General features: G+C 50.2%; 1 protein-coding gene across 1 annotated transcript; it reads right to left on the minus strand.

Moving 5' to 3' along the window:
* On the minus strand, positions 1–27,766 carry LOC144180715 (NFX1-type zinc finger-containing protein 1-like). Its single transcript, XM_077708995.1, has 4 exons — positions 27,513–27,766; positions 16,367–16,651; positions 5,191–5,469; positions 1–3,293 (listed from the first exon to the last, which is right to left on the minus strand). Exons 2-4 carry the CDS (start codon positions 16,645–16,647, stop codon positions 221–223), a joined length of 3,633 nt encoding a protein of 1,210 aa, XP_077565121.1. The 5' UTR covers positions 16,648–16,651; positions 27,513–27,766; the 3' UTR covers positions 1–220.
* Positions 27,767–27,820: the final 54 nt, after the last annotated feature.

The raw sequence follows: 27,820 nt of genomic DNA on the forward strand, positions 1-27,820 counted from the left end.
ATAAAGCACGCCAGATCAAGCACGACCGTGTTCTAGACCACAGGGGACCGCGTGTACTGTAAAAACTCGTGAATCTTTATTGACACATAGTTTCTCTTGAATTCACGTCTCTTTTATAAAATGAAGAAAGGAAAAAAAGAAAACAGCAAACCAACGTGTCATACTGCAAGCTTATGTACACTCTACAGCACGACTGACAAGAAGAAAAAAAAACTAACGGTTACATTATTTGGCAGCTGGAGCAGATGGCTGGCTCCTCTTCAAAGTAGACGTCGTCGCCGAGGTGCGTTCCCTCCAGGAAGCAATCTCGGCACTGCCTGGCGCAGCGGACGGCCCGACTGATCTTCTTGCCGCAGACTTCAGTGCAGCGAATGCGAACCTCGTGCGCGCTGCGCACGACCGCGCACGGAACTCGTACAACGTGGTCGCAAGGGCTCAGAGCGTTCACCATGACGTCACACTGCTCCGGGCAGGGCTCGCCGCACAATGCTTTGCAAAGGTGCTCGCAGGAAAGAAGCTTCTTGCACGGCTTGGTGCACGTAGTGCCCTGGTGGTCTCTGTCTTTGAGATGGCAGTTCTTGGGGCAAGGGTGTCCGCAGGGCAGCATCGCATTGCAAGGTGTGCTGCACCCCCCGTCGAGCACTTCTGCGAAGTCTTTCGCTGTCACCACAGCGGTCGTCTTCTCCGGGTGCAGCTGGCACGTCAGCTCCAGCGGCCCGACAACACCTTCTGAGTGCAGAACGGGCACGACCTGCTTCCAAGTTCGTGTGCGCTCCGCGAGGTACGTCATGTTGCCGATGAAGTACAGACCCTGCGTGGACGAAGCGATGGCGTGGTAATAGCTGCTGCTCAGGGCTTCGATGTCGTGCGTCGTGTTAGGGCACGAGAAGGATGCGAGCACGATGTCGCTTCGGCGTCCTTTGGCCTTGTCGACTGTGGTGACCAGCGGCTGTTCTTGGAGGCCGCACATATTGGACCTCACGATTTCAGCCTGCTCTTCAGTGGGCGCGTACACCACCAACTGGTTTGTGTGGTAGCCTTGCAATAAGAGATATTTCGCCAAGGATGCCAGGAATTCTGCTTCGAGAGCGCACGCGATTATGGTGTCCCTGTCGTAGCAGTGGCTATGATCAACAAACTGTACGCTCTTCGAGACTCCCAGAATACTGGTAACGTTGGCATGAAACTCGTACCTCTTTAAAAATTTCTTCGTTTTGAAGGCTTCCAGAATCCGCACAACCTGCGGGATGAGTTGATACTGGCCCAAGAGGTGGCAACAAGCAACCCCTTGTTCGGCGAGACGGTCAAACAACGATCCACACCCGACTGTAAATTCGTCTACAGCGTCGAAAATGTTTTGTGTGTCGCTGAAAAAGAGGATGTGGTGGGGGTCGAGTGTTAGGATTGGGAGCATAAAAGGCTCTGGAACCAGTCGGGAGTCTTGCACGATAATCACTGGTGGCTTTACCTCCCTGAGAACCTTCCACAACTTGATCAGCGAAGAAACAGTCACGGCTACAATCTTCTGCCCTCGAAGACTGTCAAATCGCAACTTTTCTTCCACCTCTTCTCTCAGAAGGAGCGCAGTCCGGAATTTGTCCACCAAGCTAAGCCACTCGAGTGACTTTTTCTCGAAGTAATGTTCTTTCCAGTAATTGTAGAGCCGATACCTGCTTTCCATATCAAGAGCCCACACATCAGTAATGTAACACACTTCGTCCTCGGAGAGGCAAGTGGATAACCCCGTAGAGAACCTAGAGGCGACATCCTTATTGTCGGCAAGCAACCAATCCCTAAGCTTGTCTTCAGCTCCGGAGGCCAGGGTAAAGAACAGACTCTTGTAGTGCTTGTCAGTCATCACAGATCTAAGCTCGCTCTCTGATAATAGTCCGGACGAACGACGCCTCAGGTTACCCTGATGGATCTTTGCGCGAGACTTGAAGTTCTCAATATCAGCATTGTGTTGCCTCATCAAACGCTGCGATGTGGATTCCAATGCGCTGGAGTTCGGTGGGGAGGCGAGCAACTGCTTTGACATCTCGGACAGGTCACCGTCTCCAGAAAGGACTTTTATCTCGTCCAGAACTCCCTCAAAGTGTGCCAGGAGAGTGGATATTGACTCTTTGTCCTTTGATACCACCAAAACTGGCCCTTTGCGAAGGTTATCCATGTTGTCTAATATAAGTGATACAAGCTTCGAGGCAACGTAAGTTTTACCTGTTCCAGGCATGCCTTCCACGAGAGTGACAGCTCTTGAGAGCACGGTTTGAAGTGCGTCGTACTGGTAACGATCGAACTCTGTCTCTTCGCAGTTCGGCCAGTCTCGATCTTTGTGGGGTCGTACAAAGACACTTTTCTTGAAGAGTGCTTTCATATCGAAGAGAGTATTGTCGTTCACGTACGCGGGCGGGACAACGTCGCTGTGCCCTTCTACAACGTACCTCTCGAAAGGCAGTGGCAGCTGGGTGGACTCGAACTCTTTCATGACGGAAAACACCCCAGCGTAGTTTTCGTAGAACTCCGGGCACTCCGTCATGGCGAAACCACGTGAGGACGCCAGGGACTCTAGACGTCTCGACTCCACAAACGACGCAACCATGTGCCCCCTCGTCTTGTCTTTGAAGCTACGCCACAGCACCACGCCCAGAAATACGGTTTGAAAACCGTCCATGCTGATGCATACCATGCTTCCCGGACGCAGCCTCGACTCACACGCCCTGCTGTCCAGGACGCTGAAGTTCACCTTGTTGCCGACGCCGTTGCTCGTGCAGATTGGAGGACCAATTTTTACTTTAGTGTATACTGCGATGCCGGAGGTCTCTGCAGGGGTTGGGTACAGCTGTAGCGCGCTCAGAGCCCTCTTTAGAGGCGCTAGAAAAAGCTGCCGGAGGAGAACGTACTGGACGTTGAGGTAGTCACTCGTGGTGGCAGGACGAGATGGAACGACTTGTGCGGTGTCGGTCAAGTGTGAGCTTAGAACGAAATCCGCAGGTAAGGCGGAAGGCTTCTTTCCTGGGTCCCCGTCCCCGGGAAACGTGGCGTGCGGGGGCCTGCTGACGACGCGACGAAAGTCGAGCTTGCTTGCAAGCTGTGTGCCGATGCTCTCGACTGCTTCGACGATCTTCACATCGACGGGCTGCTTTTCCTGGAGGCTGCTGTTGACGGCGTCCAGCAATGCCGTGGCGATTCCGCAAAGGTTCGTCTTTCCTTCGCGCGGAAGCAGACGGACGCCTTTCTCCACGACCGAGACGAGGGGCACCACGAACTGGTTCCAGAACACCGACAGGCGCCGCCTGCCAAGGAAGGTCCACAGACATTATAAATGTCAAGTGTATAAGCGCATAAATAATTGTATACACATCAACAAAAAAAACGCAACATGTTCAAAATGGCACGCAAACATTTTGACGGCGGTTATTAAATGGGGTGTTGATGATAATTCTTCTGGACCCATTAAAAAAACACTTTTACAAGCCAGGAACTGTTTCAAGACAGAAATTAGCCTAAGCAAATCGCGAACTTCAGCAGACCAATGCTTAAAACCAACATTCTTTCATTTCAGTATCGGTACTCTCTAAGCGATTATGTTTATATGTGGCTAAGGTTTCTGGTTTAAGTGAAATTATCGAAAGAAATCCCCAGCGGCCGAAACCGTTAAGTGAAGATCAAAAACATCTTTAAGTTATGAAAAGCATCGAAAATAATGCTGGCTTAAAAAAGGCTTTAAACAGAATATAGCTGGCATTATTAATTGTTTTTAAGGTTGTTCATTTCACTGGCTTAAGTTATTTACTTCATGAACCAGCAGACGCCAGTGGTCGGTATTCCCTGCAGGACAACAATTCAGCCGGAAATTTGTGCTTCAAATTACAGCGGCATTGTCTACAAAGTGTTCCCTATATGACCTCTCTAAAAGTTTATTACTTCTCATGACAGCTTTGATTTTGATGATATTATGGCGTAGAGTCGTTTGGAAAAGCTGTTTTCCAGTGCGAATCATTACTCTCGCCAAAAACAGTCGGCATCACGTTGCCAATCGACCATTTCAATATTACAATTTCAAAGTGACGCAGACTTGAAAGGCGAACTGATATGTCACCTACACTTGAATATCAGGTCGCGATGCACTCGAAATGCTCGAACAAAATATTAATAAATGCAACACTTATTTTGAAAATGCTGGGCTCGTGTGGAGGGCGTCGAGCGGAGTGACCATTACAGCGCCTTAATGGGCACTAAACCTAGATAGCTAGCGTTAAGCAGGAAAAAATAAAACTCAGGCAATAGTGTAAATGATATTATACCGTGCAGATGCCTTTAGAATGCGCCACAGTCTGCCCGTGGCATTTACTGGTACTCGTGCGATGGACTTTTCCACGATATCCACCGCTTTGAATTTACAGCAAAGTCAGTGCTGTGGGCTGATTCTAATGAAATAAATACAACGTAACATTAAACGATTTTTAACAGCAGGGCTTTCTGTTACGAGAAATTAATGCCAAGAAAAAACACCGAGCGCATGTGAGCGTGTGCCTCGTGAGGATCGCCCGGCGTCGGCGAGCTCGACCTTCGAGAACACTTTGCCCAGCGTTCGTGGCGAGGTGTCTCGCTTGCTCTTCTAGTGGCGAGTTCACGTGCGTTCGCGCCCGAAGTTGGGAGCACAGATGCCGAGTTCGCGAAGCCTGTGGCCGAAGGGTTCTAGCGCGGACCACTTTGGGAGAGATGTGAAAGGCTGCGGACAAAACGGTCCGGGCCTGGCAGTCATGGAGAACTTTCAGCGCCAAGTTCTGAAGTCCACGTGAGGTGCAGCGGCCAGGTCTCCGACGAAGGGACGGGGGCCGCCAGCTCTGCTGTTTCTCCAGCCTTGCACCACTATTGCAAGTTGCGCCAATTTTTTCGTTGTTGCAACAGAAACACAGGCTGCAAGTTATATCCAAAACGCTGCGCCTGTTACATGGGAGGGAGGATAGTAAAATGGCCTTCTTTTGGCTAGAACTTTCACCTCCTTTTTCTGCCTGCGAGGAAGGCGAATGTTTCACTAGGTGTCTATACAATTGGATGTAAACTCAGTGTGTTACCTCTTACCAATCCGCATTGTACACTTGAAGCCGCAACAACCCGACACGGGGAATGGGGGGAAGCCGGTGCTGGGCGAAGCACATACAGTCAAATGGAAGGACGCGGGCACACCTGCACACGAGCTGCTGCTCGACGTTCCTGAGGAACTTCTCGTTGGCAGCCACCGTGGCCAGGAGGAGCGTCAGGTGCGCGGTCTGCGGGCAGAGGCAGGCCTTGACGAGAAGCTCGAGGAGCAGGTTCAGGGCCGAGCAGTCGAGCGTGGCGTTCTCCAGCAGCGCGTCCAGGTCCTTGCCCATGAGGACGAGCGTAAAGAGCGTCTCCGTGTCGGAACCCTCCAGCAGCCTGGACAGCGCGTACACGTCCACGGTCCGAGGAACGTGCCGCCACGACCTGGGCGCAATGGCAGTGCTCTCTCGTGGAGCGGCCGCGTACTCGTATGCTTCTGCCGCTGCTCAGCTACTAATAGTGCAGCGCGCCAATGTGGACGAACCGACCTTGCAGCCGCGGTCACATGTACCGAATTCACTCTCCAATATGTATGTGGCGGCGCCCAACCGACATTTGTGTAGGGGGCAGCATGGGCGGGCGCTCGTTGCCAATGTGCCCGTTGCCAATCTCAGGGGCAGGTTGACCATGCAGCAGCTTGACCTTCATCAAGCTGCTGCATGGCAGCTTTTTGTTCTTGCCCTTGCATTCGTGTTGTTCTTTGTTAAAGAATGCTGAAATGAAATGAAATGAAATATCTCAGGGGGGGGGGGGGTTGATATGCGCCGTAAGCTTAGCAGGCCTTGTACAGAAGGCGTCGAAAAAAAAAGGGGGGGGGGGTCGTCGTTTAGTGCTCGCCCTTTCCAGACGTCCCCACTCCAATTCGCGTTTCGTCCACCACTAATCGTCCACCACTAATCAGAAGGAAGAATGGGTCGCGGTACGAAGTTAGGGCAACGAGAAATGTCATGGCAGCGGACTTCACGAAAAAAATTGGGGCACCCTCACCTGTCCATGAAATGAAGGAAAACTCAATTGCAGAGTCCATGAGTTTTTGTTGATTATTATTACGATAAACATTTAAGATGCAATATTATTCCTATCTGCAGAGCGAAAACATTAGTTGACTGTGTCGTAAATCCGGCGCCCTTAGCACACGAAATGAGTCGCATGGCGCACGAAATGTGCCGCCTGCGGAGATTATTAAAACACGCTAATGAATACCCTAATTGACGCCACAATTCTCAAGGAGGTTCATGTAAACAACGTAGTAATATTAGTTAAGGAGGCATGTGAGTAAATTTGGCGCTGGGTGACATTCGAACCACGCGCCTTGCAAATGAGGGCCGAGCGCAGAGCCCTTGAACCACCAGAGTTCGACTATTCTGGCTGAATAAAGGTGGACATAGGGAGTGCGTTGTGGCTTACGACTTAGAAATGTGCGTTATAGATATGTAATGAGGCCCATAGGAATAATTTCCGCCTGATAATTACAGAAGTAGCAATTAACCAACAAACAGCACGTTCCCGCTAATAGTGCTACCAGGACGATTAAAGGGCCAAGCCTTTCAGCCGTAGTGCCAAGAGAGGAAGGAAAAGAATGATGGTAATATTGAGGTGACACAGTCGCACCACTGGACACATGCCGCCCAAGCCGATATGAAGATGATGGCGCCACTGTAGGCAGCACCTCACGACTGTACATAAACTTAGCGGGATACCCTCCACACGGCAATTGTTCTTCGGATTTCATCGGTGATCTGTATGGTGGAGGACTATCAATCGTATTTATGTAATAAAGCTGCCAAACGTGGTCGTCCTACGGCAATGCGGCGCTCAAGAGAACAGGAAGCCGCGGAACGCGGCCAACACAGCGCCAACGGCTGTGAAATCGCCCATCACGAAGAAAATTGAGAGTGAGGCAGCGGAGGCGTTCGGCCCGAAAGAACCAGCAAATGCGACAGCGATGAAGCTCAGGCTACCGCGATGGGCTACGAGGAACAACAGTCATTGTACGGCGCTGCTTCAACGGATGGCGCGCAAGCATGAAATGCACGAGGCAACTCAAACACACCACGATATCATGCTTAATAGATCCCTAAAGCATCCTGGCTGCACACACAATATCGGAATATCTGCTGGACAATGAAACACTAATGTTTTCGCATTCACTACATCATAAGGAGTGCTTAGGTGGTCCAACATTTGTACGAAGCGACTGCGAGACCAAATAAGTGCGAGAAACGAGAGATGATTGTTTCTAAGTTAAGTTTGAGCATACTTCTGAGTTCATTAACCTAATGAAACTTAACAAGACTACGGTTCTATCCTAGCAGTCAAACATGGTGCTGTTAAAATTTGTCTAGAAGCAGTTTATCCGACCAGCTGGCAGAAGTCTGAAGACGGCGCCAAGGACCACGGGCTCCTGACTGTCGCCTAATGAAGCGCACACCCGGAACCTCCCTCTCGGGGAACTCATGAACTCACACAGTCACTCTGGAAAAAGTTCGTTTTAACACCTCCACATTACCACCCCTCCGAGAAATATCTCCCTTCTGGGAGCGCATAGCCATCGTAGACTCCGACCCGCTTCCTCAGAACATGGGACAAGAACAAACTGCAAGGAGACAAGCTTTCGCAAGGCGACAAGACACACAAGCAAGGGAACTCATCGATAGCAACGACTCTGCTGGCAAGACCCATGTCATCTATGTAGATGCAGCAATCGGTGAGAACAAGCAGCAGCCAACGTTCCCCACGGCATATAAAAGCCACGACACAACAACGCAACGAAACAAACTTTACCTCACCCTTGAAGTCCTAAACAGCTCCCTTGCAGAACTGTGCGCCGTTGTGGATTTTGCCGAGCCCGTCAGGTGGGCTTAACGCCAAACGGAGGAAGATTGCCCCCATCACTACCGAGTCTATACGGACTCGCACGAAGCCTATCGGGGCTGCCAAAACACTCGCAGTACTACCAGTCGTTGTCAAGAAACTGTGTCTCCACCTTAGCTACCTCCGTGCTCTGGGACATGACTTTCATGTGCACTGGATCCCAGGACACTCCGGAATACGAGAAAACGATCGGGCCCACTGACTAGAGCGCGCTTTACTTCTATCCGTGCAGTCGAAACCACCCGAGCGATTTTCCAGCCGGCTAGCCGACCACGTGGAGACGCGCAATCAGTGGCTAGATCCAGCAAAAGCGGTAACTTTTGCCAAGCAGCCCCGACGCAGCTATCTACGCAGCGCGTGCAATCCACTTAACATCCCTTCAGTTCCCCGCAAGGCTGCTACCCGCTGGCAGCAAGTTACGCTCCGCCGGGTACAGAGTGGCACCCACCTTTTGCAGCACTTCGAAAGTAAGGAAAGCAGCCATTCTCTGGACCAGCCTAACACGGGAATGGGCAGCCCATGCGGCATTCGGGCCGACCAGGAACACCTGCTCACGGCCGGGCTGGAGGAGCGTCAGGCGCTCGCTCGCCGCTCCTCCAGTCCGGCCGTGACCTGCTGAGGCTCTGCCCGGTTCCCACATCTTGGGCCTTGGCCTCACTCCCGAATGAGATAAGACCGAATTCCCTTCAGAGCCGGGCTACACCACACCCGGGTACAACTGCAGCGGACGCCAACGAGCTTTGGCGGTCGTTAAAGCAGTTTATGGATGGATGACGCAGAAACGTCTGCCACCAATTCCCGGCTCGGACACACTGCCAGAACTACAGCCAGTCATGGCCGAAGCCAGTGATCAAACGAGAGAACGTTTACTTTCTTTGTATTGTTATTTTTACCGTTATTCTTTTTACATTCTTCACAGCAGCCTTCAATTGGCTCAAAAATGTGAAATAAACGTGTTCGACAACAACAACGGGTAGCTACGCTCAGCAAAAAGGAACAATAAAGCTCCCACTTCCCTCCCTTCTCTCTCTCTCTCTCTCTCTCTCTCTCTCTCTCTCTCTCTCTCCCACCCTATGTGCTTCTGGAATAGCTTAGCAAGCCGCGCGCCTTGGTGTTATTTGTAGTAAAAGTGTGAGAGAATTATGCTTGGAACTTGTATCGTACTTGGCTATCGCGGCTCGGAAGCCGATAACGAGCCCCCTCTCCCTTCCCTGGCTGCGCGTGCGGCTATATAAGCAAGACCAATAAAGCTGCGCGGCGACTGCTTTGGCTCAGCCACTTCATGTGTCGTCTTACTGCCACCCACACACGATACAGCACTGGCTGAGATCAAAATCTCAACGGCTACGGAATATTCTGTGCATCCGAACTTCATATACTTTGTTTCAATATATTTCCGGTAAAACATTACTTACAGCGGTTTCTCTAATTATACTCATACCACAGGAGCCCACGCAGGAAATTCCCAGACATTTAAAACTACACTGTGAACTAAGCAATGTAAACAACTCAAACTCGGTGCAGTGATGTAGTCGTCTTAAAGGTGAATTAGAGTAAATATTTCAGAGACATCTGCATTTGGTTGTGAGCTACACAACTTTCACGAGAAAGTTGCTTTTGCCGCAAAGCGCATTCCTTTGACGGAGGATGACAGGAAAAAGAACCTGGCAAAACTGACAGTTCAGTTGTTTCTAAATAAAAATCAGATACCTCTGAAAAAAAAAGTGGGGGCATTCCGTTGAAAGGTCTGTAGCTCAACGTGAATGCACAAGTACAGATTTCCGGTGGTCATTTTATAGTTATTTGCTCTGAAGCGTCTATGATGATCGTTGGATGTTTATGGCGCAAGGCCAACTGGGGCAAAGAGCGCCAAAACAATAGTCGATGATAGGGGTGAAACCTTAAATACTAAGTAAAATCAGCAAAAACAAAAGTAAAGTCACAAAACGACAATGAGCACGGCTGGTGTAAAGGGCCAGATTTCATGATGCGTGATAGGAAATGAGGTTTAAAAACTTGACGTCGGACAAATACTCAAACACACGTTTCACGGAAACAATGGCATCATCACCTAGGAAAAACGATGGATGTAGGGGAATATGTTGTCTGTAGAGTTCTCTGAAGTGTTTGTGTCGTGTTGTGTGAAGTGCCTTGCATGTGATTAGTATATGCACTACGGATAGGGCCTCTCCGCACCTGCTGCACTGGGGTCTAGAAGATCCCGTCAGCAGATACGAGTGAGTTGCATGGGTGTGCCCTATCCGCAGCCTACCCAAGGCGACTTCTGTGTGTCTGTTGCGTGTGTCAGTGGTGTATGGTCCCAAGCGTGGTTTTATAGCGTGTAACTTGTTGTCTGTCTGTTCACTCCAGTGTGTTTGGCATGTTCTACGCAAGTGTTGTCTTATGTGTGGCTTGAGGTCTGTATATGGTACGGTTGTTATGTCTACAGTGTTCCTGAGTGCAGCAGCAGCAGCCCTCTCATCTGCCAACTCGTTCCCAGCGATCCCAGCGTGTCCTGGGACCCAGCAGAGGACCAGCTGATGCTTCTGCGCAAACACAGACATGATAGTGTTAAATACAAGATTAACTATGTGGTTTTTGGGGGGTGTATGCGAGGACAGTGCGCGAACAACACTCAAGGAATCTGTGTAGATGATAGACTTTGGAATATGATTTTCAAGTATGTGTCGTACAATCAGTAAAATTCCATACGCTTCTGCTGAAAAAATTGATGTGTGCACGCTCATGGTTCTGGCTGCATTGAAATTAGGACCATGAGCAGCGCACGACACCATACTGGAGGTTTTAGAAGCGTCACTATAAAATTCTGCACATGTGTATTTAAACTGCAGAGACAGAAAGTGCTGCAGTATTGCAGCTCGTGGTACACGATTTTTGTCAAGTCTCATAAAAGAAAGGTCGCACGACACAGGGCGAACTTGCCAAGGCGGTAAACTGTTAGAAAAGGATGACCTGTACACATCAAAAACGAAGCACTGAGATGCGAGGCTCGCTCTCTCACTCTAAGTGAAAAGGGCAGAGGAACGGATGGGCGATTTGCAAAGAGCAGAGATGTTGATGTATCGTTAAAGGCAAGGTAAAAAGGATGATTATTCATTGATGAAATTTTAAAAGCATATAGCAAGTCCAGGTACGTTCGTTGGTTCTCAAGGCTCCACTTATCACACTCGACATACAGACTCTCGACAGGGCTAGTGCGAAAAGCACTCGAGGCGAGACGAAGCCCCAAGTGTAGCACTGGGTCAAGCATTCGCAACGCTGTTTTAGTCGCCGACCCATATACCACACTGCCATAGTCTAAACGAGACCCAACCAAAGCAGTATAGAGCCGTAGTAGGAGTTCTTTGTCGGAACCATAAGATTGATGGGAGAGAACCTTAAGTATATTCATTGTTTTCAGACATTTATGTTTAAGTTCCTTGATGTGTGGAATGAATGTGAGTTTCTGGTCAAACACAACACCTAAGAACTTGTGCTCCTTGTTCACAGGAAGCGACACGCCATTAAGAGTAATGTTTGGGTCCATATGGACCCCGCGCTTCCTGGAGAACACAACGCAAGAGCTTTTTACAGGATTTAATTTAAAACCACTCTTGTCTGCCCAGCCGGCAAGTTTTTTTACACCAAGCTGGACTTGACGTTCGCAGATTGACATATTGCATGATTTATAGGATATCTGCACGTCATCTACATACATGGAATAAGAGATTGTAGGTGGCAGTGCCTTACCAAGAGAGTTCATTTTTACTATGAAGAGAGTGCAGCTCAACACGCCACCCAGTGGCACGCCATTTTCTTGCACGTAAACGTTTGAGAGTGCACAACCAACTCTTACTCGAAACGTTCTGTCTGACAAATAACTAACAAGAGTGTTCAACATGTTACCCGAAACACCGAATGACTTGAGGTCACTAAGGATCCCATAACGCCAAACGGTGTCGTATGCCTTTTCAAGGTCGAAAAAGACAGTTAAACAATACTGCTTATGCGCGAAGGCATCCTTGATATACGAGTCAAGAGCTACCAGTTGATCGTTTGTCGATCGCCCCACCCTAAAGCCTGCCTGGCAGCTCTCGAGAAGACCGTTGTACTCGAGGAAGTACACGAGCCTGCGATTTACCATCTTCTCGAAGAGCTTGCACAGGCAGCTCGTCAGGGCTATAGGACGGCAGCTTGAGGGGGACGACGGGTCCTTTCCCTCTTTCAGGAAAGCTACAACTATAGCCTCCTTCCAAGAGTTTGGAATGTGCCCCGAAAGCCATATCTTGTTATATAGGTGTAAGAGTGTTAGAAGAGTGTCTTCGTGCAGGTGTTGTATCATTGTGTATGTGATGTTGTCTGGGCCTGGAGCTGAGGGTTTACACGCGCTCAAAGCAGCCCTCAGCTCATGCAGCGAAAACTCTGAGTTATACGAAGATGTTGACCTATTGTTATCTAGTATAGGCTTCTTTTCGGCCGTTTGTTTGTGTTTCATGAAAGTGTTTGTGTAGTGTGCGGAACTGGACACGTGTTGGAAGTGTTGTGCGAGGGTGTCAGCCTGGTCTTCGAGTGTGTCCCCTGTTGTGCTGACCAGAGGCAGGCTGTGTGTTTGTTGTCCTTTGAGTTTGCGTATTCTTGTCCATACTTTCCGTGTGTCTGTGTAGGAGTTTATTGATGTTATGAAGGAACGCCAACTCTCTCGTTTTGCCTCACGGCGCACACGTTTTCCTAACGCCTTGGCCCGTTTGAACAAAATGAGGTTACCCGACGTGGGGTACCGACGAAGGACACCCCACGCCTTGTTCTGGGCCTCTCGCGCCCGCCTACAGTCCTCATTCCACCACGGCCTCCGCTGGTTGCGCGGGGCACCAGAGACGTGGGGAATGGACTTTTCGGCGGCGTCGAGGATGTGAGCCGTGAGCAGTTGGGTAGCTTCTTCAACGTGTAGGTGTCCTATGAATGTGTGGTGTAGTTTGGATATCTCTGTAAATGCATTCCAGTTAGCTCTTGCTTCATTGAACCTGTTTTGGGAAGATGGACTGCGTGGGCCTTTACCTATGTATGTTAGTGAGGTGGGGAAGTGGTCACTACCGTATGGGTCAGTGCCCACACCCCACTCGAGAAGAGGAAAGAGAACTGCGGAGCCAATCGCCAAGTCAAGATATGAGTATGTGTTGTGTCCTATGTTATGGTATGTAGGCTGTTTATTGTTGAAAAGGCATGCTCCTGAATATGTAAGGAATTTCTCTAGCAGGCGACCTCGGGCATCCGTGCGAGAAGAGCCCCAAAGAGAGTTGTGAGCATTAAGGTCGCCTGTAAGGATATATGGTTCGGGCAGCTGGTCAACCAGCGCCTCGAAGTCAGAGCTCGAAAGCGAAAAATCAGGAGGAATGTATATGGAGCATAGCGTTATCAACCTATTAAAGATTATTGTTCGAATTGCTACAGCCTCAAGGACAGTGTTCAGAGTGACAGGGTGGCAGGCTAAAGATTTCCGGGCAATTATGGCCACACCGCCAGAAGAGTGTGTGCAGCCATCCCTGTCCTTTCTGAAGACCATGTAACTATTCAAGAAATTTGTGTGCTTGGAATTCAAATGTGTTTCCTGAACACACATTACACTTGGCTGATTAGCATGCAGTATTTCGTATACATCGTCAAGATTTTTAAGAAGGCCTCTACAGTTCAATTGAATTGTGTTTTCTCTTCCTATTATTTAGTGTGAGAGCTACTGGAGTGTGTGTGTTTGTTTATGTGTCGTCTTTCGGGGCTGTGACTCTCGCCTTTTTTGGCTTGTCGGGAGGCTTTGGCGTCGGGACGCGTTCCTTGCGCTGCGTTGCAGGCAGGAACGGCCCGACATCCATCTCTTCGTCGGATGTCCGAGGGGTGCCCGACGGACCGGGCCCCCCGGACTTGGCCCCCCCTCGGGAGCCCTTCGTTTGAGCCGCCACCGCCGAGGGCGTCCGGGGCGCCAGAGGTGGCACGGGCGGTGCGGTGGCGGTGGGAACCGGTGTGGGGCCCGTGGTGTCCATCACCTCGGTACCCTCCAACGCACTGGAGATAGGGGAGACAGAGGCGGGCGCGGCACCGGTCCCGACGGAAGAGGTTGCCACCACAACCGCTGCTGCCTCAGCAAGCGGCGTGGTGGTGGGTTGGGCTGCCAGAGGCAACCCAGGGGGGGGGGGGGGGGGGGCGAGGGAGGGACCAGGTCAGACTCGCTGAACTGGGTCCCTGTGGAAACGAGACGCCGCTCCGCCCCCCGGCGAGCTGCGTCGGCGTACCTCCCCAGGGGGAAAGAGGCGAACCTCTTCCGCGTCTCTGGGAAGGTGATGTTCTCAGTTACCTTGCTGTTGATTATTTTTTTTTTCAGTTTGAAATTTTTCGCACTTGCGGGAGTAGGCTGCATGCGCCCCCCCCCCCGCAGTTCACACAAGAGAGGGTGTCGGATGTACAGTTGTCACTCAGATGGTCATGCGACGCGCATTTTGCACACGTCGTTCGGCCACGGCAGGAGTTTGTACCGTGCCCGAACCGCTGGCACTTAAAACAGCGCCGCGGGTTCGGGATGTAGGGACGGATGGAGCAGCGGATAAAACCTGCATTGATGTGTTGTGGAAGAACTGCGCGGTCAAACGTCAAGATAATGTGCTTGGTGGGAATCTCCTTGTCGTCTCTGCGGATAGTGATGCGTCTCACGGCAGTGACGCCCTGATCCCTCAAGCCGGCAAGGAGATCCACATCTGTTTCGTTCAAGAGATCCGTCTCGGATATCACACCTTGCGAGCTGTTGAGGCTCCGATGTGGTGTGACCCTGATGTCTAGATCAGCCAGTCTAGTCTGAGCTAGAAGCTTCGTGGACTGCAGTTTTTCATTTACCTCGATTAGTAGTTCACCAGTCCTTTGTTTTTTTGCACTTATATGATTTTCCTATTATGGCTTCAAGAGATTTTGCGATCAAGAAGACTGACTGCGATACAAGGGGTTGGGTTGGATTGAGCGATTTCATCACAAGAAATCGAGAAAAATTATCCGGTTCAGGAAATGTTAAAGATGGCAATGAAGGAAAAGATACTTCGGTGCGGCCCCTTTTCAGGGACCGATCACGTTTGGGGGGGGGGGGTTTGTAAGTACCATAGGGCATACTATAAAAGAAGGGAGACTGGGGTACTTGCTCCTTTGACCTTACCCTGTTAGTCAAAGAGGACCCGGAGCTCCCTGCCTGGTAGACAGGCAGGGAGCCCATCGGCCGGAGCTTGACCAAGGCTCCGACGGCCACCGTTCGTGGTTTCTAACCCTCCACCTATAAACACATCGCCACGGTTGGATCCAGCTTATGTTTGGGGGCTCGGGGTGCGCGGTATCGCCAGTACCGTCACCAAGATTGCTCAAGGTGCCCCGTGCGGGGCTCTGAAGCGTCTAAAGAACCTTCTAAAGTTTTCTCGTAAATAACTGTTTTCCATGCTTTTGCTGTATTTATTCATTTTCGACTTGCGCCGGAATGCGGTATTAGCTAAGGTGAGACAGAGATTGTGACGGTGTCCACTACTCACTAACGGTGAGCTCTAATGTAGAAAAAATGTGAAATGCCACCGAATAGAGCACCGAGCGAACGCACGAGTCCAGTCTGTGTGGCGCAGTCTTTGGCGTCCTCGGAAAAAGTTGCAGGTTTGAATAATCAAACACTAATTGAGCCGTATTACAAAGAAAGGGAGTAGTGCAATTTTTTCTTACAGTTAGCTTACTTAACCGCTTTTGTTGGTCTTTTGTCTGTGCTCCCCACAACTGTGCATGTGGATGTCAAATAAACTGATTGATTGATTGATTGAAGTTGCCCCTAACTTCGTCGCCTTTTTGTGGAACTGTTGGCGCCATGTAAAAGCACCGGAAAGTCCTTCTCGCACAATTTTAAGTGCAGACAGTACGGGTTTAAAAATATGCGCAATAATACTGGGAATTGTGCAACAAAACTGCTAACAAAATCAACTAGGCTCTGATATTACACAATTATAAATGATTGCACATGTTGAGTGCAAGGGAGGGAAAGTTCGAGATCATGCACAAACCACTGTATAGGGCCCAGACTACATACCAAGCAATACACGAAACACACAACGGTGACGATGCAGCAAGTTGGCGCATTCCAAAACCTGTATAGGCGACTACTAAGAGCCTAGAATGGGACTTGACTTTAGGAAGAGCCTGAAGGCGATAACTTCACTCTTGCGAAGGATCCGTGTCAATTGCTGCACGTCTTCATCGGCATGATCACAGGAACAGAGTGAACTGTGAACTCAGCCGATTTTGTTGAGGAAATGTTTGTGTATAGGTTGGGCCAGTTCGCCTGCGGTTAGCGCCATTGTGCCTACATCCCTTTTACAGAGGGCCACACATGGCAGGGCACACCGACCTTGATCTCGTTGTCGGGGAGAGTGAAGAGTCACCGTCGTGTTGCGGAGCGAAGCCGGCTCCCTTGGAGTACGTGTGGCAGTTCCTGCCCGGCCGTACCGGGTCGCGCCATCCCGGCTGCACGGACGTGTACTTGGCGACGGTTTGGTCCCCGAAGCGCGGCAGCGGGGCATCGAAGGGACCACCACCATCGTCGTCGTCACTGCTGCCGCTGCTTGCGCTGCTCGACAGGGACTCGGGGTTGCTGATGGGCGAGCGATCCCGTTGCTTCAGCCGCTGCATGACGCTGCGAAACGCAAAGGGCTGTGAAGCCTGGGCCACGGGAGGAGCCCGAGGAGAGGAGAAACGCGAAACGCTGCGAAATCGCCCGACATTTTTTTGTGTCGGCTACTTGCGTAAGAGTGTGGGAGACGCAAATCATTTGTGAAACAGCGGCCTTCGCACACCTCCGGTACCTGAGCAGCGAAAGCTAACGGGACCATCAGCTCTATTTCCACATGAATACAGCACTAAATTGGTCGTCGTGCAGGCCAGAATTTTTGTGCTGGTATTTTTGTGCTCTGCTTACAGCCGGTCAGAATGGTGTCCAAGCAGGTAGCTGAACCGCAAACCGTTGCTGGAAGAGTGTCATTTTGTGTTATGTCACACGGTGAGTGACGAGGTTGCGAAAAAAACTTGCCGCGTATCTGCTCACTTCGTAGTGTGGCGGCGCTCCAGCGGCGATCCCTTACCGTCCCGTTCGTAACAGCATGTAAACTCAAAGGAGGTTTTCACAATCCAATTTCCTTTGGGACCATTTTTTACGGTTGGCATCGCTGGAGCCTCAACCCTCGGGGCTGAGGCTCCAGCGTGAGCCACATGTGTTTTTTTTTGTTTGTCAAAACACGGTTTTCAAAGCGTTTCTTCTTCATTTGCTATATTTTTTAATTCAAAGAACACTTCTGGTATGGGTTAGGATGTCCTGCCTCAAATGTACCCCATGTTTTCTTTTTGCTCAACAACCTGGGTGAGTATGAAGTATGCTTCCAGATAAAGAAGTTTGGAACGATTTCGCCCGTGTAAACTTCTTTTCAAGAATTCTCTGAACTTTCGGCCGGGCGGCCGAATAGAGGGACGGACGGACGGACGGACGGACGGATGGACGGACAGACAGACAGACAGACAGACAGACAGACAGACAGACAGACAGACAGACAGACAGACAGACAGACCAAATTTTCTCTTTTAAGAAGCCAAAGGAAGACTATCCTCTTAAAAAAGAATGTGGGAGAACAACTGGGTGGCTTATAACCAAGCCACAAGTTGAAAACAGGTAGGTTCGGGTTCTTGGCCTGCTTGGGATCATATTTTCGGGTGAATCTTTTCTGCCGCACTAAGTGCTTGAAACCTGGCCAAGGTCGTTCTGGTGAATTACCTTACAAATTCACAGTGGAATTAGAAGCGTACCTCATTCGGTCTCTCTGGGATGATTTTAGCGGTTTCGACAGGGAGCCTAAACTATTCAAGCACTAATTGTACAGAAGTCCACCCGCCACGGTGGCTCAGTGGCTAATACCCCTGTCACACGGGCACTTTCAATCGCGATTGAGTCGATCCGGATCGAGCTCAATCCGGATCGGGCCTCTGCTACACGGCAGTTTCAATCGCGATCGAGCTCGATCCCGCTCGAACTCAATCCTGGTTTCTCAAGCGCGATCGAGGCATCCAAGCGCGATCGAACGAAAGCGGCGATACTCTCGTCCCCGCTCAGTAATTGCACAGAATGTGACAACTTCAACTAACGCCACAAATTGTGTCAAATAACTTGACCCAAATAAGCGTGAGGTACTATCTACATAGTTACGTATACCTACGACCGCGCGAAGTTACCAGACGCCGGCCACAAGTACATTGTTAGCGCCATCTGGCGTACACGAATGCAACCCGTGCAACTTTTCGATCTCGATTGAAACGGGCCGTGTAGCAGCGGCAGTGCTTCGAGCGCGCTCGAAAACTCGATCGCGATTCACTTCAATCGCGATTGAAAGTGCCCGTGTGACAGGGGTATAAGGCGTTGCGCTGCTGAGCACGAGGTCGCGGGTTCGATTCTCGGCCATGGCGGCCTCTTTTCTGATGGAGACGAAAAGCAAAAACGCCCTTGTGTACGAGATTTCGGCGCACGTTAAAGATCCCCAGGTGTCAAAATTAATCTGGAGCCGTCCACTACGGCGAGCCTCATCGCCTGCGTTGCGTGAGTGCGTTGAACCCGAAAATCAATCAATCAATTGTTCAGAAGTCCGGTTATTCCATGTCTAACATAGTGCTCACAACACTGCCTAACGAAATAGCACAATGCAACAGTATACGAACAAAAATACTCGATATTTTATTTTATATTACCCTGCTATAGCCATACACGCTCCCAGCAGTTTTTTCTAGGGAATAAAGCAGTTCTCACGGATTCTTTTCAGAGAGTCTATTGTCTCGAAGTTCTAAATGAAGAATCTCGGCGACGCATTTTTGACATGCGCGCTAGCGTTATGCAAGGGGCGATGGTACGGATAATTATTTTTGCTAAGAGAACTATCGTCGCGAGTAAAATAGATATAGAGCTCCTCTCGGGAAAACCGCCACTAAATAGCATGAGTTAATGCAAGGCGTTCAGCACAACCTTTTTTTTCCTATTCTTGACAAGGTGCCCCATGTTCGAGTGAATATTTCAGCTTGCCGTCGCTAGCGTCCACAAAAGCAACGTGAATGGAAGCACGTACCTTGCTAACAATATTTGAAAGACGCAAAGGCATAAGTCGGGTCAATTTTGGGCCGGTATTATCAAATGAAGCACGGAAAAGGTGCAACGGAGGAGAAAAACCTTCGTCTTCATCGTCTATGCTAGATAACGTTTAATTTGCAGCAGTCAGCTTCCTCCAATGGGTGATGATGATTATAGTTTTTCAGAAATGGCACATACCCAATCAGGAGATCGTCCATGATAAGTCGTTGGGAACAAGTGGTTGTGCCTAACTAGCTACTATAGGACCCCGCAGAGAGATAATTTAAAGTGGTATATATAGGCAGTATTTTTATGTAAAAGTGGAGCGAACAGAAAAATTCTAGAACGAATTCAAAAATATTTCCATACGTTGCAAAAATTTAAAATAATCCAACTATGGCGGAACACTATTCCATGAAGCTCAAGGGGAGCAAGTTGCGAAACTCCGCTACAGAATCCGGGCCGCGCGTGCCCCCCTGCTCCATTGAAGCTGAGGGAAAAGTGTACTGGCGCGCCCCTGGGGGACGAAAACTGAATTTCGATAAAGTATTACATAATCACAATTTTTTGTAAATAAAGCTTGTTTTTAAATTAGAAGATACACTCTTAAAAAAAAGGTCGGGGCATTCACTAATAGAATACTAACAAGTTACTTGTCCCAGTATACACTAGGTACTTAGTACCGTATAAACCGGAATATAGGTCGAGTTTTTTTCCGAAAAAATCCGCACTAAAGTCACCCCTCGTCTTATATAGCGGTCATTGGCAGAATGTAAATTGTTGTCTGGCGACAATGTGCAAGCGTAGTCCGTCGCCAATCGCCATCGGCATTCGTGTCGGACTGCTCTCTCGCTCTATCAGGCCTTTATTTGATTTCGCTTTTCTGTACTTTTTCGTCTTTTACTCGTCTATTACGCGTGCGTGCGTACATTTCTGTACGTCTCTGTTCCGAGATGAGCGGCGGCAGTCGACGCCAGTTCACCGCGGCGTTTAAGCTGACGGCGATTGAGTCACCGAGCAAACTGGGAATATGGCGGCGTAACGCCAGTTAGGCATTTCAGAGAAAAGTGTGCGGTACTGGCGGATCCAGAAAGCTAAGCTGTGCGCGTGAAACCCCCGAAACCGATCGTTCTGTGGACGTCAAGCGGTGCAACCCGAGTTGGAGAACAAAGTGGCGGACTTCGTCCGGGAACTTCGTCCGGGAACTTCGCTCACGATCGCTCCGGAGGCCATGCGCGGACCGGCTCCGCGAACTGTACAATGAGTGGATAGCCGGCGACAACAAAAAGACCTATACGGGCCGGTTGCGAGCGTGTCAAGCTGGGTGTCCTTCTCTGGGCAGTCGCTGCCCGACGACATGGTTACACGAGCGTTCAGGAAGTGCTTCATCAGCAACGCGCCTGATGGCATGGAAGATGACAGTGCGAAGCAGTCATCCTCGAACGACTCTGAGAGCTCGGACTAGTGACTTCGGCAGGCATAGTGAGTGGCAGTGACGGACGGGCGTCGGAAATAAATATAGACATTGTGAGTGCGCTTCTGTGCCGAATTATTTTTTTGTCAACTTTTCCCACCTCAAGGTAGGGGGTCGACCTATATACCGGGTCGACCTATAATCCGGTTTATACGGTAACTGGAGGTAGTAAATGTAGCACTTGTCAGAATTACTAACCGAAGCAGGCAGGTAAGCACCACTACCCCCACTAGTAAAGTACCAGCGATAGCACTCTTCTGAGCTACATGCGCTTACTAACTGGCCACGCACAACCTGGTCACAAGCACGACCTTAATCTAGTGTATGCTACTTCCTACACTCAGTTAATTTAATAACCATGCAGTTGTTAGTGGCACAGGCTACGTCCAAAACTGCGGGGTAGTAAGGTTCGTAAGGAGTTGGTAAATACGGCGGCTACTACCTTTTTACGACCTTTTTTATTAAGAGTGTATTAATTATGTAAAATGTACCTCCGTGTTATGGTTTTTTGTTTTATGAGTAACAGCAGCGGCCGCAAGCATTTCAGTACTGCTTCAACTTTATGCCGACAGACGACAGGCTAGTCAACTTGCCCCTTGCTTGCCCCCAGCGCAGGCGGGCAACTGAAGACCGGCTTTTGATACATGGGGCCTATGGGGAGTTTCGCAACTGGTATGAGCAAACCGACCTGCGGTAGAACCCCATTTTGGAGACAATTTTGAATTCCGTCTCCGCTAGCGCGAAAGAAGAATGTTGATATAGTATCCCAGCTAGCACCCTCTCAATAATCTTGAGTGCGATAAGGAGCATGTAAATCCCAAATTTCGAAGAAGCAGCAGTTCAGTTAGCTGAGTCTGAGGCTTGCAAATCGTCGACAGTTGAAAAAGTAGTGTTCAATGGCCTCGTCCTCATTACTGCTGCTGCACAAAGCTGACTGCGCCAAATGAGACCCGTAAATGTACCAACTGAACTTCGGCACACCACGGCGAAGTGCGGTTATATAACAACCTCAAGGTGGCATGAAGGGCGTCACTAAAACACGCAGGAGAGTCTCGGGCGATGGAAATGCCTCAGAGACAATAAATTATGGAGGATACTTAGTACAGTAGACTCGCGGTAAATCAAATTCGGATAATTCAAACTTTCGCTTAATTCAAACAAATTTCAAAATATTGGTTGGCCCGCTATGTTTTCAACGTATTTTAAAGCCTCTTAATTCAAACGGCTCCGTAGCGTAAATTCCGTTAATTTGTACTTTTTGCTTTTCCTTGCCGGAAAATATCTGCTGAATTTTCCACTTCTATGTGCACATTGGCATCATTTCAGCGAATTATGGGATCCCCAAGTTTTAGACCAGTGCAGAAAGCCCTCACAAAAAACTGGATGCCCTTGCTAGCACCGAAAACGTTGTTTTGAACTGTCATGCAAAGACAAAGCAGTCATCCATTGGTGGTTGTTTTTTTCCAAAGCACCAATAGCACTCAGTCAGTGTTGGGTGCGAACATCGTATTATTAAATTATGTGAATTTTGCATTCCAACACAGGTAGGTAAGTTGGCACGGGTCATATTTATGGGAACTTCTGATAATTGAAACATCTGATAATTCAAACAAGATGGTGGGGCCCCTTCGAGTTTGAATTATCGCGAGTCTACCGTACTTCCAAAACAATGGGAAGACGAAGGCCTCTTTGGATGTCGTGTTGATCTGCTGTCGAACTTTCTGTTGAACTTTGAGGCCGCGCCCGTCACAGCTTCACCGACCCCCTCGACACCCCCTCAAAACTTGTTCCATTCGGTGGCCATCGACAAGAGCCTCCTGGGGCCGAATTCTCCAAAAAAATTACGCCCACCTCCCCTCGCGGGAACCCTGGTGTGATGCGACGCTGAGGGGGGTTCAAACGCAAGCGGAGAGCAACCGCCGACCTAAAGGCCGCCGGAGAGCGGCACACCGGTTATATGCGCGGCGCTCCCGAAGGAGAGAAGACCGCGGAGAGAGAGAGTGCCGCGGCTATGACGCGCACAATCCAACACAATCCACTTTAATCCAATCAAATTCCATCCAAATCCAATCCAAGCCAAGCCAAGCCAACCCAATCGAATCCAATTCAATGCCCCTCGCGAGAGAGTGTTCGCTATCGGAGAGGAGAGGGGGAGAGTGGCTGCGGACAACAACAACGGACGCACGCAAGGAAGGACAGGGCCGCCGACAAGAGATGCTCTCAGTGTCGCATCTACAAGGGGCGTTGTTTTGAAGCGGCGGGGTGTTGGCATGCATGTATTTTGCGGAGGGTGCGTCGCTTGGAGTGTAGTGAAACGGTGGAAATCCGGCTGTGTACGCTGGCGAGCAGCGTGTTGAACACGGCGCAAAGCGACGGGGTTTGGTGTGCGTCGTCCTTAGGTTAATTATGAGCTTAGGCTAATTACGCATTTTTCTACTTAATAGGAAAAGTTTTACATATTTTAGGTGGGTGTAGGTGCGGGCCGGATTGTATCCCTACGTTTAATTACGGTTCTGCGTGGCGCAGGAATTACGGGGTTTCTACCTAACGGGAAACTGAATCGTGTAGTGTATTTTTGCGAAACTTTTTCAAGAGGAAATGCTTGCTACGTGCGTCTTGCAATCCTACCTCTTATCGTCAGCCCCGTCAATTCCCTCCTGTAGCTTTTTACCTTGAGACAATTCAGGTGAAAAGAAAATTCTAAGGCGAAAGCCTCAGACCTCTACGTTTCGAGCACGCGCGTTGTGAGGAACGGAAAATGGGTTGCACAAAAAAAGTTTTGGTCAGAACGAGTGCCAGCCGAAGATTGTGCACAAGGAAAGGGAAAACGCAGTGAAAGAGGAGGGTTGAAGGAGGAGAGACAGCTTTGAGAAAGGGGGACGAAGCGGGCCGGGAAATGCGCGAGGTTGTCGCCAACCACTGCATGTGGGGCTGCTCTGATGATCCTTCTCCTCTAAAGAACCAGACACATGTGCGGAGAGCGACGCGTTTCCGCACGCGTTTTTCCTTTCTGGAAGCTGGCCTGGCACCGGTCAGGAGCACGCATGAAGGCTGCAGAACCGCCTCAGGAGAGCGAAAAAAAAAAAAATCACGCATCTCCACGAAGTGAATAATGGCGTGTGGGCGAAGCACTGGGGATCGTTTTTACCGTAAATCACCCGTGGAATTGCCCGCTTGCGCATGTAAATGAGTGACAACGCGTCGGTAGAGTATATACAATTCCAATGTAGTCCAATGCAATACATTTCAATACCATGCAATCCAATTCATTTCAATCCAATCCAATCTAATGCTCCTCGCGCATGCGCAGCACGACTCTCCAGAAGCTACGCGAAACTGCTCAACCTCTCTCTTTCTAATCTTTGTGAACCTTTTATTTTGTTCTTGTTAACCTTTTGTGAACCTTTTGCTCACAGATGTTTCGATTTACACGGTGCTGTGCGTCTCTCTCTCTCTCTCCCTAACCTTTTGTGGACCTTTTATTGTGTTCCTGTTATCCTTTTGTGAACCTTTTGTTCGCAGATTTTCGTTTTACACGGTGCTGTGCGTCTCTCTCTCTTACTAACCTTTTGTGAACCTTTTATTTCGTTCTTGTTAACCTTTGTGAACCTTTTGTTCGCAGATGTTTCGTTTTACATGGTGCTCTCTCTCTCTCTCTCTCTCGCTCTGTCTCGATCTCTCTCTCTCTCTAACCTTTTGAGGTGTCAGCGGTGGTGACGGGGGAGCCCCGGAGCGGCGCCGAGTAAATCGATGACACCGGAATGAAACCTGGGGGGAGGCATATACTGCTTTGCAGTGAAAAAGGTGATCCTTCAGATTCCGAGGGGACCTTGAGATGTAACGCATATATCGGCTCAGTGGTGTAAATGACGTGTTCCGTGAGATGTGTTGAATAAAAAACCCGTCTGTGTGGTAAGACGAACATTAGGTCATTTTCTCGAGCAGCCTGAGCCCCGTTTCTGTGCGTGCACACGTTCACGGAATATCAGTGTTCACTACTAAAAAAATGTTGCTTTCAAACTGTGGCTAAATGCACTTGTAAACGAAGCATTGTGAAATTCTGCATGCGTCGAGAATGACGTTACAAGACGAGAAAGAGGTGGCCAGTGATGCACTGCTGCGCCATGGAAGCCTGACCGAAGATGACGACGTACTGAATGTGGCTTAGCCCCGTTGTTCTCTCGTGGTATCATGCCGCCCATTGAATCATCGCCACGGAGGAAGAAAAATTACGCCCACCGCCCCTCGCGGGAACCCTGGTGTGATGCGACGCTGAGGGGGCTTCAGGCGCAAGCGGAGAGCAACCGTCGACCGAAAGGCCGCCGCAGAGCGGCACACCGGTTATATGCGCAGCGCGTCCGAAGGAGAGGAGACCGCGGAGAGAGAAAGAGTACTGCACATGCGCAGCACCGCGCGCAGCGCCGCCCACCGGCGGAGTGAGAGCGCGCTGGGCCGCACACCCGCAGATGTTGAGAGAGAGTGTTCGCTCTCACCTGGGCACGCGCCGGCGCCAGTGCGTCTGCCGCGGCTATGACGCAACACAATCCAACACAATCCACTTTAATGCACTTTAAACCAATCCAATCCAAGCCAAGCCAAGTCAATCGAATCCAATCCAATGCCCTTCGCGAGAGAGTGTTCGCTATCGGAGAGGAGAGGGGGTGAGCGGAGGAGAGTGCGGCCGCCGCCGACGACGACGACGACGACGACGGACGCACGCAGGAAGGACAGGGCCGCCGAAAATTAAGAGATGCTCTCAGCGTCGCATCTAATCATTTTAGCAGATAGCATGACGTCAGGTGGCCCAGCCTTGACAAGCCAACCTGCTCTGATGCCGCATTCTCCTCTCTTCGCGCTCCTCCCGGGCACTGCACCCTGGGATCTTCACCTGTTTCAGGCCCGCAATGTCATGTAGAGGCTCCACCTGGCTGCCGGCGGAGGGGGAGCCTATGGCATCGCCGAAGACGCCGTACGATATTTTTCGCCAGGTTTTCGCTACAAGCCTCGTATCATGGAAGTACTGCCGCTGTCGCTGTTCAAAGCGAAGCGAGACGTAGATCGCATGCTCAAAAATCACCATCACGAGCTGCTGTGACGTTGGATCGCTCGAAACGCGACCGGCTTTGCTCCAACGCGCGGCCGTAAACATTCACAAGCACGGTGCGGCGTATACGGCCAGCTGCGGCTGCGTTGTGCTTGATAGATTTGCTTTGAACATTGCGTTTGGCATTCTGCTGGAAGTGCACCTTATTTTTACACCATCGCGGTGTAGCTGGGATCATACCAATTGAGAGATGGTACGAAAAACTATGGTTTCGCTCGCGTGCGCCCTTGGGTACGTTCGCCTTGCCGGTGCTCCGGCGTGGTGGCACGTTGTATGTGCCACATTGTCGCGATGACGTTTGTGCTGCGTTGTTGTCTCCTTCAGTGCATGAGAAAACAAAAGTTGCAGAACCACCGATTTTGGGGGCGGGCGCGGAAAAAACGAATCATACTCGGCCTCACGTCACAGGTATGCGACGTGGGCTGGTTGTCCGAGGACTGCTCAGTCCGTGCGATACGAATGTGGGAATAACGAAAGCGAGATAACGACTGGGACGGACCGTGGTAAGTTCCTGACTGACTCTATAGCCTTGTTAATAAGCGATTGATTACCTAGAATATGGCCTGAGCGCCAGAGTTACGAAGATAAAATGATCAGAACCAAGAGAGTGTTGTGTGTTTTGTGAAATAAAATATATGGTGCGGATGTCGTACCCTGTTATCTCCACTTTGCACGGCGGCACGCCACACATCAAGGGCGGCGTGAACTTCGGCGGATCCGAAAGATAAATAAATAAAAATGTTTTCTGCCTTTTCCGTCGGACCACCTTGCCCGCACAATAAGCTTGCTACACGTTTCGGGTTGCAGGCAGGGCTGCGTGCGACGCCCGGACGGCCCGGCACCGACAGCCGCACGTACGCAGCCATGCACGCAGCGCGAAAGCGCGGTCGCGCGAGGCTTAAAGAACTATCGCTTGCCTGTCACGTGAGGGTGAAGCTCCCATGGGTTTCTCGGCCTTTTTACTTTTTATGACTATAGGCTTCACAATTGTCACGTGACGCTCCCTCCTAAACGTTTCTTTCCTCCATGATCACCGCTTCGTCCTCCGTGGCAAGTGCGTAACATTTTGCCGCCACGTAAAAATCTTGCTGGCGGCGAGTAGTGAGGCACGTGATGCCGTGTGATTCAAAGTGGATACGAAAACCACGAGTTTCGGTCCCTTTTCTGCCCGCGTATGCACAACTGCTTCAACATTACTAGGCCGCGGACGATTACAGTGGCATTGCTGTAGCCGTACTCTTCCCAGCGGGCTCACGTCTCTGAGTAGACACTTTATGGGCCTGGCTGTCCGTATTGCGCCCCTCGACAGCTCCCCAACCTAGATACGTCGTGTGCAGAAGTTTTGAACATGGTACCAACAAATGAAGGCCGTCCTGTGTACCTAGAAAACTCATCCGAGGAAGTCCGACAAACATGGGCGATAAAAAAAACCAGATAAAAACAACGAGAGGAGTTGTAAGTAAGGGGAGAGATATAATTGGCCTAGTTTATCTCAGCAGAGGGTGCCCGCAGCGAGCTACTGCGTGAGTAACAGCGTGTCAAACACCGGCTGCAAATTGCGTCGAAATGTGTAGGCCACGCGTCATGCGGAAAACCTCGGCGGCGCGTCATAGTTTCGCTGGTTAACAACCATCTGTTTGGAGTGCATGGACGCATTTCTCGGTTTATTTGCTGGTGCTGTGTACGAGGCGGATTCACAAACGCTCTCTCAGGATGTGCCATAATAGCTAAAAATGAACAAGACATGCTGCGTGCGCAAGCCCGTATACCGGTCAACCGGTCAACGGGGAGTATGCCTCGCCGTAAGAGGACCTTACCTTGTGCACTAGCATTGGCCAGAGCTCGTCGAACCGCGCTGGGAGCGTGATTGCGTGGTGCGCGGCGAGCACGAACGCTGGTGCGCAAATCCCATCGGCTTCCGCTGTATCCGATGTCCGCCTTTCTGCCGCGGCGTCCGCCCGTCTTGATCGAAGGGCACCTTCCTGCCGGGTCGGGTTCGCTGTCGCACGCTCTGCGCCGATTCATTATCACGCATACGCCTGCAGACAGAAGACCGCAGCATAGTCATCGTATGCGCTCCGCACGGCAAAATAGCGTCAGTGCGAATTTTCCTGCAAATTCACCG

Source organism: Haemaphysalis longicornis, unplaced genomic scaffold, assembly GCF_048455015.1.
Source record: "Haemaphysalis longicornis isolate Haplotype H1 unplaced genomic scaffold, Haemaphysalis longicornis Haplotype H1 scaffold_4, whole genome shotgun sequence".
Taxonomy (NCBI): Eukaryota; Metazoa; Arthropoda; class Arachnida; order Ixodida; family Ixodidae; genus Haemaphysalis; species Haemaphysalis longicornis.